General features: G+C 38.5%; 2 protein-coding genes across 3 annotated transcripts in view; both read right to left on the bottom strand.

The window, feature by feature from the left end:
* LOC111468405 (V-type proton ATPase subunit a3-like) overlaps positions 1-2,719 on the bottom strand; it is a 13,493-nt gene extending 10,774 nt beyond the window's left edge. Inside the window, exons 1-5 of the mRNA XM_023113614.1 lie at positions 2,418-2,719; positions 836-880; positions 539-658; positions 350-457; positions 23-133 (exon numbers count right to left, since the gene is read on the bottom strand). Coding sequence (XP_022969382.1) covers positions 23-133; positions 350-457; positions 539-658; positions 836-880; positions 2,418-2,564 — 531 coding nt within the window. The 5' untranslated portion in view covers positions 2,565-2,719. The remainder of the gene's footprint in view (positions 1-22; positions 134-349; positions 458-538; positions 659-835; positions 881-2,417) is intronic.
* A 732-nt stretch (positions 2,720-3,451) lies between these two features.
* Positions 3,452-9,239, bottom strand: LOC111468442 (DNA replication licensing factor MCM4). 2 transcript variants are annotated; one of them, XM_023113674.1, is made up of 19 exons: positions 9,112-9,239; positions 8,333-9,022; positions 8,101-8,229; positions 7,912-7,993; positions 7,361-7,493; positions 7,205-7,276; positions 6,988-7,110; positions 6,792-6,905; positions 6,652-6,724; positions 6,445-6,584; positions 6,256-6,354; positions 5,770-5,930; positions 5,430-5,526; positions 5,186-5,347; positions 4,954-5,034; positions 4,795-4,873; positions 4,110-4,246; positions 3,981-4,034; positions 3,452-3,889 (listed from the first exon to the last, which is right to left on the bottom strand). In XM_023113674.1, the coding sequence occupies exons 1-19, from the start codon at positions 9,146-9,148 to the stop codon at positions 3,815-3,817; spliced, it is 2,538 nt and encodes an 845-aa protein (XP_022969442.1). In that variant the 5' UTR covers positions 9,149-9,239; the 3' UTR covers positions 3,452-3,814. The 2 variants fall into 2 exon arrangements, with proteins under 2 accessions (XP_022969442.1, XP_022969443.1); XM_023113675.1 differs by having other exon boundaries at positions 6,445-6,597; positions 6,665-6,724.
* Between the last annotated feature and the right edge of the window lie 415 nt (positions 9,240-9,654).

The following is a 9,654-nucleotide window of genomic DNA, read 5'->3' as shown; positions in this document are numbered from 1 at the left end:
AAAGAAAAGGTCAAAATTGTACTTGTTCCAATAACAATGGAACTTCTATTGAATCTCCACCAACTCGTCTTGATTCAAACTCTCTTTGCTGCTCTATGGCACTGCTTTGCGCTGCACCGAAAAAGTCACCAGCCTAACAAAAGGAAATTCATCAACTTTCTAACTCATAGGTTGAATGGAAAAATGACAAATTTACTTATCACAGCATTTCTCTAATCCCAAAAATTCCAACATTATGACCATGAATAATATACGGAAAGAAGCTAGCATGCGACTATTTTCTCGAATCACATGATTTGAAGGGAAATGACTGTAACTTCTTTATTAGGTTAAAGTTCATAAGGATTACCTTCTGCAGAACAAGCTTATACTCCACAAGTTCATTGTAAGAACGCTGTAGCTTCTCACTATTAGCATTTATCTCAATCAGTTCTGCCTCAAGCTCACCAAGTTTGACCTTTAATGTGATAAAAAAGAAAAACGGTCAAGACATGAAGCACAAGAAACCATTTTAGGTAGTAATAAACTTGTAGGATACCTCAAGGTCATCTATATTGATATCAACTTGTGAAATGGAGCTTTTGCTTGGCAACCCAGCCTTCAACATTTGTTCCTTGAAAAAATTCAATTTGCGTGCCATCTCTCCACATCTTTTAATCTTGTTAGAACCAAGAACAAGAAAGGTGAGTTCAACAGAGAAAGAGAAATGTAGATGTAACTTAAAGAGACAAGTATTGCGCATAGCAGAGCTCGAATTTGATCATTGCCAAACCATTGTATATATCACAGTAGCACAGACGATTGATCCACATTTGGGATATGGGTCGAGACATACCTGTGCAGCATAAGTACGCTGGAACGGGCTTTTTTCGGCATTGAGCTGGAAAAATTAATACATCAGAGTGTTAGGTATAGCAGAATAAATGACAAGGGAAAAAATGTTCTACAAGAACCAAGGGTTAGCAGCATGATGAATATCAATTTTGGAAATGACTACATGTGATATATGAGTTTTCTATTTCAACAGGTAAGAAAACAGCAGGAAACTGGTACACATTGACAACTCTAGTAATGACTCACAACATCAATAAGTATCATGTTCCATCAAAAATACATATGCTATAATATTACAAAAAAAAAAAAAATCCATAAGAAAAATAATATTATAACATGTATAATAAATATATTCCTCCAGTATAAGGATCAGGCACGAGACTAGCCCTTCGTGTTTCATCTGAGATGGCAAAATCCTGTCCATACGGCTAAATATTTTGGGAATTTTAGTTCAACGAGAATACACTCAGCACAAAATGAACTGTTTAAATCATGAGAAATCTGCTACTGTAGTGATATAAACAAAATTAGATAGTCTCAAAGGAGCTTAAAAATATACATCTTAGTTCAAGTTAATTACTATAGCAGCCTAAGCCCACCGCTAACAGATATTGTTCTCTTTAGGATTTCCCTTTCAGGCTTCCTCTCAAGGTTTTTAAAACGTGTTTGTTAGGGAGAGGTTTCCACATCCTTATAAAAATGTTTCGTTTCCCTCTCCGACCAATGTGGGATCTCACAATCCACCTCCTTCGGGACCCAGTGTCCTCGCTGGCACTCGTTGCCCTCGTCAATCGATGTGAGACCTTCCATTTCACCCTTTTTCGAGGCCCAGCGTCCTTACTAGCAAACCGCCTTGTGTTCACTCCCCTTCGGGGCTCAGCCTCTTCACTGCCACATTGTCCAGTGTCTGGCTGTAATACCATCTGAAACAGCTCAAGCCCACCACTAACAAATATTGTCTTCTTTGGACTTTCTCTTTCGGGCTTCCCCTCAAGGTTTTTAAAATGCGTCTACTAGGGAGAGGTTTCATATGGAGCATAAGCACAAAAAATTTGGAGACCGAACATCATGAAGAACAATTACATCAGAGTATAACTAAGACAGTAGGAATTTTGAACTGCTGAATACTATCCTATATTCAACCTTAACGCGGGTTTTAGAGTTCCTTAGTCGCCCATTTTCACTAACTATCAAGCCCTGTTTCCAAGGACAATTCCATGAGACAAAAGATGCTGTCCTACAAGCTGACAATTACTGGAAAATCAAGCAACGAAGCGTACGGTGAAACTCAAACCAAAAAATCAATTGAAACTACCAGTGGTCGCAACAAATTCAAGAGAATTTACATCCTCGTAACACATAGCCATCACAGTGAAGCACAATAAACTAAGAACACTAGCAATCAAGTTCAATCTAAGCATCAAAAGAGTACGCGCAGCACAACCTCATGATTTCGGAGCAACAGAAACAAAAACAAGCATCCAAATCACACAATCTAAGCAACACGGAATTTCTCCCCAACAAAACAGAAATCAAATAACAGGAGGATTAAAAAGAGAGTGCAAGCGAGAAGGTGCACATACATCTTTGAATTGGAGAAGGCCGAGATCACCAAGGTAGGAGATAGTGCGATGCGCAGACTCGATGGGAATGATGAGCTGCACCAGCTGCATCGGCTCGGAGCGGAACAGATCCATGGATGGACAGCAACCACCTCGGGTATCGCCCATTGTTCCAAGACCTTCCTCCGACGAAGATCTTCAGCGCCAATCTGAGAATCTTGATGGGGGCTGAGAAGAATAGAACAGAGACGAATCTGGTGAGGACGATGAAGAAGAAGAGGAGATGAGTTGAATGCTATTGATCGTAGGCGACACGAGCATCCACGTTAACATGATTCCATCTGTTCTGTTTTTTTCTTTTTTCTTTTTTTTTTTTATCCATAAATCGTGTCACAAAAGAATTTCTACTTTTTTTTAAAAAAAATATATTAAATTATTAAATCGTATCAAATTAGTTATTTAATTCTTAAATTTTAAAGTTATATATTTTTTTTTTTTACTAAGAATAAAAACCGAAACGATAAAAAGTTGGAATACAAATTCAGGTAAAGAATATATATTGTTAAACTAAAAATAAATAACTGTCATTTTGTAATTTTAATTAATCAAAATTCCATAAGTAATGAGATTTATAATCACTATTTATTTTATTTCATTTTTATAAATTATAATTAATTGAAACTAAATTTGCATCATCTAACCAAATATTAGTATTAATTACTGTTGATATTAATAACACATTCAATTTAAGCGATAATAATTGAAGGACAATCATAAATATTCAAGATGAACTTACCAAACCCAAAAAAAATGAAGGGACTTTACTAAAATCCTCTGAGAACGTGGATTAAGAAGCAACTTCAATCTCATTCAACTAGTTAAGAACACATACCAAATTATAATATTTATTGATCGATTAAACCTGCTTAAAAATTTAGTAGAATTAAATGATAACGACCAGATACCAACTTAAATTACAATTTAACTGGTTAAAACATTGATAACTTAGATTAAGTATAAAAAATAAAAAAAGTTTCGTTTTTGATGATCATAGATATGCAATTACATAGAATAACTGAACTTAGGATCGTAGTTTCAAACTATAACTCGAGTAGTTCTTGAAGGGAATGTTCGAATCTAGTTCCACCTCAATGTAATATTCTCGAACAAGAAAAAAGAAGACGAAAAAGCTATCATGATATAACTACCTGCAGTCAAAACTATATAGTCATGATTAAACTTAAACCAAAAGATAAATATTGTTACAGAAGGTTTGATAGGGAGGGAGGAAAGCACATGATGTTCTATACAACATGAATAAGCCCATTCGGATGATATGCTTAGATGCCAAATATGGATGTTTTTCTCAGGCCATGGCTTCATACCTCTGAAGTAATCAATCAATATCTTCAAGCTCCTCACATTCTCTTTATGCTATCACCATGGATCGCTACAAATCCCTCGCTTGCAAGTGTTGATACCGCATTTCTAAGCTGCATTATTACCATAACGTTCATAGTTATTATTAGTCAATTTTGTTGGGGGGTGGGGATGTTGGTTTGTAGAGAGAGAGAGGTAATGTACGTTGTTGAGATGGACTTCGTTATCAGGATTCTGTTTCTTCAGCTCATCCAGCAACTAAAGAAGAATTGGAAGAGATTTAGAGCTATAACAAGTGAAGTTCGTGCACACAGTAAAGAGTTAGCAGCAGACCTCTGACAGGCGGATGGAAGGCCCTCCGAGCTGCATTTTCTCCATGATTATATTGCGAGTTGCCGATAATAAACTCTCCCTTCGCATCCGTTCACTTGCCGATACTCCCGTGGTGATCAGATCCATGTCAATGGTTCCTGAAATTGTATTGCAAAGATGCAACATTGAAGTTAAGGTATGAGAGTGAAACCTTAAAGGATTTTTATGAGATCCCACGTTGGTTGGAGAGGGAAACGAAGAATTTCCAATGTGAAAACCTCTCCCTAGCAGACGCATTTAAAACCTTAAGGGAAAACTCGGAAAAGAAACCCCAAAGAAGACAATATCTGCTCACAGTTGGCTTGGGCTGTTACTAATGGTAATGGTATTAGAGCCAGTCACCAAGCATTGTGCCAGTGAGGACGCTAGGCCCTCAAGAGGGTGGATTGTGAGATCCCACATCGATTAGAGAGGAGAACAAAGTATTTCTAGTGTGGAAACCTCTCCCTAGCAAATATGTTTTAAAATCTTGAGGGAAAGCTCGGAAGGGAAAACCCAAAAAGGATAATATCTGCTAGCGGTGGTGGGTTTGGGCCGTTAGAATTTAAAAGAGATTTAGAGGCATCGCCAAACAGCTACCTGTAGCGGTGGTGGGTTTGGGCCGTTAGAATTTAAAAGAGATTTAGAGGCATCGCCAAACAGCTACCTGTAGAATGATCGGTTGCAGACTGCTGCATTGCAACTTCCAGAAGCCGGAATGCCTCAAGAACATCGCCCTTTTCAACCTGAATGCATTAGAACTTATGTCCTGTTATACTGGCTATGAACAACAATAATGAAAAAGGAAAAAAGCAACTTCACTAACCCATTCTGAGAAACGTATACGAGCAAGGGCTTCGCTTAAACGTATTAAACTCTCAATCTGTCTGGGAGTAGCTGTTATGACCTGTCGATACATTAATAAATTCCAATCAGACAAAAAATGAAAAAGTCAGAGAAGTAGACCTCTCCCCATCACTACAAAAAGAGCTAATAGTTTCATAACTCCAAAACACAATCAGATTTCCTTGCATTGGAATGTATTTGAATAAATTTACCTTTTTACTACTGCCTGGAAAGTTTCCTCTCCTCCTCAGCTCAACATAGCCTCTAGTCAACTCTTCAGCTGCCTCATCTGATAATTTTGGGTGAATGTTTTTCCTAGCATAGCTGATGTATGAAGTCAAGGTATGAAGGTCCATGAAATCCTGCTCAATGCCCTGCAAGTTGAGTGCAACAGAATGATGAACAAGATAAATCACCAGGAGCTCAACTATGACCAGAATTGAAAGTTACTCAAACCTCTGGGTTGTCGAAGTGTAGTGCGACAATATGCTTAGCAAGGCGCCTATCTGTTTGCTCATCAGCTTTATCCAGAATTAAATAAATCAAGTCAAACCTGAACCAAAATAATTTCAGTCGATAGTTAAATCTGAAGTCCAAATTAGATGTTATTAAAATGAATTTTAAGCATTCAAGAGTTTCGCTTTATTTAGTATCAATGTCCACCACATCATCAGTTCAAGGTGCCAAACATGAATAAATATTGAGCACAGCAACAGCTCAGCAGGTACTCAAGATAAATGCATGTATACAATGTTTTAGAAACATTCTGGTTGACAAATCAACACTATCTTCTTACCTTGATAACAAAGTAGGAGGAAGGTGTATGTTATCAATCACAGATAGGCGAGGGTTATAACGTGAACCACTAGGATTTGCACAAGCTAATACTGAAGTTCTGGCATTAAGGGAAGCAATGATTCCAGCCTTCGCTATTGAAACAGTTTGTTGCTCCATCACCTAGAAAGTATAAGCATCAAATCTCAAGCCATAAAAAAAATGAAATTCAATTGGGAAATAGACAGCTGATGGAACGGAGAAGAGGGGGATTTTTTTCACATAGAGAATAACAGTGTCACATAGAGATGCCGTCTAAAAACAGTAAAATACTGCTCTTCCTTTCATATAACAATTGTTCTTCACACAGAAAAAATTGAGAAATAACTTTAGATACAAACCCAAAGGCCCCAAAAGTTTAAAGTCCCTTAGTATATTCCAATCTCCTGCCAAATTATATAGAACGTCAATAAATCTATTTCGAAGTAAAACTCAAAGGCACACTAACCTCATGCAACATACTCCTTGCATTTTCAGACATTTTATCAAATTCATCAATGCAGCATATGCCCCTGTCACTCAAAACCAAGGCCCCACTCTCCAGTACCTAAAAGGTAACTCAAAATTCGTTAGTTATCGATTGTTCAAACAAGTTGGACATCAAGAAAATTAGATTCAAAATGCAGTAGGATCCTACTGTTTCCCCAGTTTCAGGATCTTTGGTGACATAAGCTGTCAAACCAACAGCAGAGCTACCCCTTCCACTGGTGTAAATGCCGCGGGGAGATAGTTTATGTATGTATTGGAGAAGCTGAGACTTGCTGGTTCCAGGATCACCAACGAGAAGTATGTTAATATCTCCACGAAAGCTTGCACCGGATGCCAATTTCAATTCCAGGATCACCAACGAGAAGTATGTTAATATCTCCACGAAAGCTTGCACCGGATGCCAATTTCAAAGCACTCCCACCGAAGAGCTGCACAATGAAAAATCAACGCTCAGAATGAGGCAGAAAAAGGTAGAAGTAGAAATGTGGAAAATACCTGGCAAAGAAGGCCCTTCTTTACATCATCAAGCTCCCAAATATTAGGTGCCAATGATCTGGTTAGTCTGTCATATATATCAGGCTTTTTGGAGAGTTCTTTCAACTCCTCCACCTGCATTTCAATCAAGAATATGAGTGCTGAAGATAAGAATGGCCAATAAATGTTGGGCCGGTAAATGCCTTCAACCCCATACCTTCGCTTCATCAAACGAAACATCATCGACATTTCCACCCAACCGGTTCTCAGCTCCAGTTGGGTCTTCAGCCACCATTCTCGACTTATCAGTCTTCTTTATATGAAGACAGTCAATATAAGTCTGCAATAAAAGAGACGAGTACACCATGCTAAGACTACAACAGCACAACTAATAAGTTCAATTCAATTTTCAAGTAAATGTACAAACCATATACCTTGAATAATGATTTTACAGTTCTCTGGGTTGGTCCAATTCTCACACTCATGGCCCTATAAATCCCAGTGACCTATCAAAAGAATCAAAACTGATAAGGCTACAAAGAAAAAAAGAAAAATTACATCAGTCCACTTCATCATTAGATTGGTTTTACCTCAACTCTGTCACCAGGCTTTCCAGTATCAACCAGCTTGTCATGCATTAACAAGCTTACAGTATGAGGTGTCCCTCCTTCAGGTATCTCATCAGGAGTCTCCTGAAGCCGTACAATCTGCTTATCAGCAAACCTAACCCAACGACATAGGTTAGTCATACTTAGTATTAAGTAAACTAAACATGCTATTTCTCGTCCTCTATCCGCTCCTCAATTTGCATGTTTCATTATTAAAACATGATAAAGTAAAATTGAATAAGGATCAACAGATAGACGTTCCACCAGCAAATAGCTGACAAATTTAGTAAAGGTCAGTAGATTAAAATTTTATGCAGAATTATTCCTGACAGAGATGAAACGGTTACGTAGCCTTTAATGTGCTTATCGAGGTTAGAATATAAGAGATGGTACTTGAAACCAACAAGCAAATAATTGATTAAATTTACCTACTAAAGTTTAGATTCAATACGGGCGCATCATACAGAGTAATATATAATTGGATAGATCATGGTACAGTCGGTACAGATTAAAGTTACTTAGCAGAGGATTACCTGCATCGATTGTGAACCAATGTCATGGAGTTTCTTGCTTGGCATTCTTCCTTCAAGCATATAGTGGGTTCAGTTATTTGACCTAATTAGTTCATAGACTCCATTGTCAATACAAACAGAAAACTTCATTTGAAGCATATGAGGCCAATCACAAACAGAAAAGAACAATCCATTGAAACTCAAGCTCACCTCTCTCAATAGCTACTGGGTCAGTGTAGTATCCACATACGAGACATCTAAACATCGCCTCCCTTATCTCAGGAATTATGGAACTACACCGTATTATCATTCCCTTCAGTGATACCATCCTCTCAATGTCTAAAAAAAAGAACCATCAATTGTTCATAGTCATCAGTTTAAGAAAGGACTGGAGATTACTACCTAGAACTAAACCAATCAAATTGAATGTTAGAAACATTACCAGATGGGTTAAGGTTTCTCATTGAAGTAGAAGTTCTGAGATTGAATATCCGAGTTTGAATGTGCTTTTCGAACAATGGGTTGATTTGGGGCACCATTTCCATTAGAACAATGTCAAAAATTGCGAGAACCTCGAGAGGATACCTCACCATCTTCGTGTATAAATCCGTATCGTAATTGAACACATCCTGCGCATCCACATCGAGCGAATCCCCTTCAATTTCAAGAACCCGCTTGATTGCCTCCGCGTATTTTCCCTCGGTATGAAAATCCCCCTCAGACTGCGACGCCTGACGACCGCGGAAATGCCTCAAAAACCGAATGATCGCTCCCTTCACATCGTCAACACTGATATTCGTCCCCCATACGAAGGTCGGATGATCCTCATCCATGTCGTCGCCGTCGCCAGGTTCCGTCGACGGCGGAATATCATCCGTCGATGAAGGTGTAGCAGCCATCGGGGTCGCTCCACCTCCGGACGCTCTTCTCCCACCTCCCTCCCGACGCGAGCGCGACTCCGTAGCCTTCGGAGTAGTTTCCGACGAGACCATTCGAGATCGTTGACGCGGCGGCGTAGTAATTTCCGAAGGAGTAGATGACCGGCGACGGCTTCGACGGCGATAACCGTCTCCTGAAGATGAGACGGTGTTTCCAATGGGACTAGAGAATGAATCACCAGGCGACGAAGGACCTGCAGAAATGAAGAACAGAAAAAGAGAAACGAACCTTCAATTCAGGCCGAATTAGACTAGATACATGAACATTCCGAAAGATACCGACCTGAATTGAAGTTAACTGGAGAAGAATCGGACGCCATTGCAGCTGGAAGTGAAGAAGAGAAATTCGGCGGGAGACCGTCTGAGACTTACACAATGTAACTGTGCATCTGTTCGAAGGCGAAGCGAAGGAACATAGCGGGAGGAAGTAACTATTTTCCCGCCAAATTTGGGGGGCTTCAGACAGAATGGGCCATATCAGTTTTGGGCCTATTGGGCTTTACAACTTCAAAGCCCAGTCCACTTACCAGTGATGTTGGCCATATCAGTTTTGGGCCTATTGGGCTTTACAACTTCAAAGCCCAGTCCACTTACCAGTGATGTTGATGGAAAAAAAAAATATATATATATATATATATATTCAAATTTTGTTGTAATTTGAAGGAAAAGAAAACAAGTAACTCACAAAATTTGTCATTAATTTTCATTTTTTTAATAATTAAATTTTTAAGTATTTACAACAAGTAACTCACAAAATTTGTCATTAATTTTCATTTTTTTAATAATTAAATTTTTAAGTATTTACCTTTATATTTGAGTTTATTAC

This window comes from Cucurbita maxima, unplaced genomic scaffold (genome assembly GCF_002738345.1).
Source record: "Cucurbita maxima cultivar Rimu unplaced genomic scaffold, Cmax_1.0 Cma_Scf00036, whole genome shotgun sequence".
NCBI lineage: Eukaryota > Viridiplantae > Streptophyta > Magnoliopsida > Cucurbitales > Cucurbitaceae > Cucurbita > Cucurbita maxima.
Note: the sequence above shows the minus strand (reverse complement) of the source record. Positions and strands in the feature narration are given on the sequence as shown.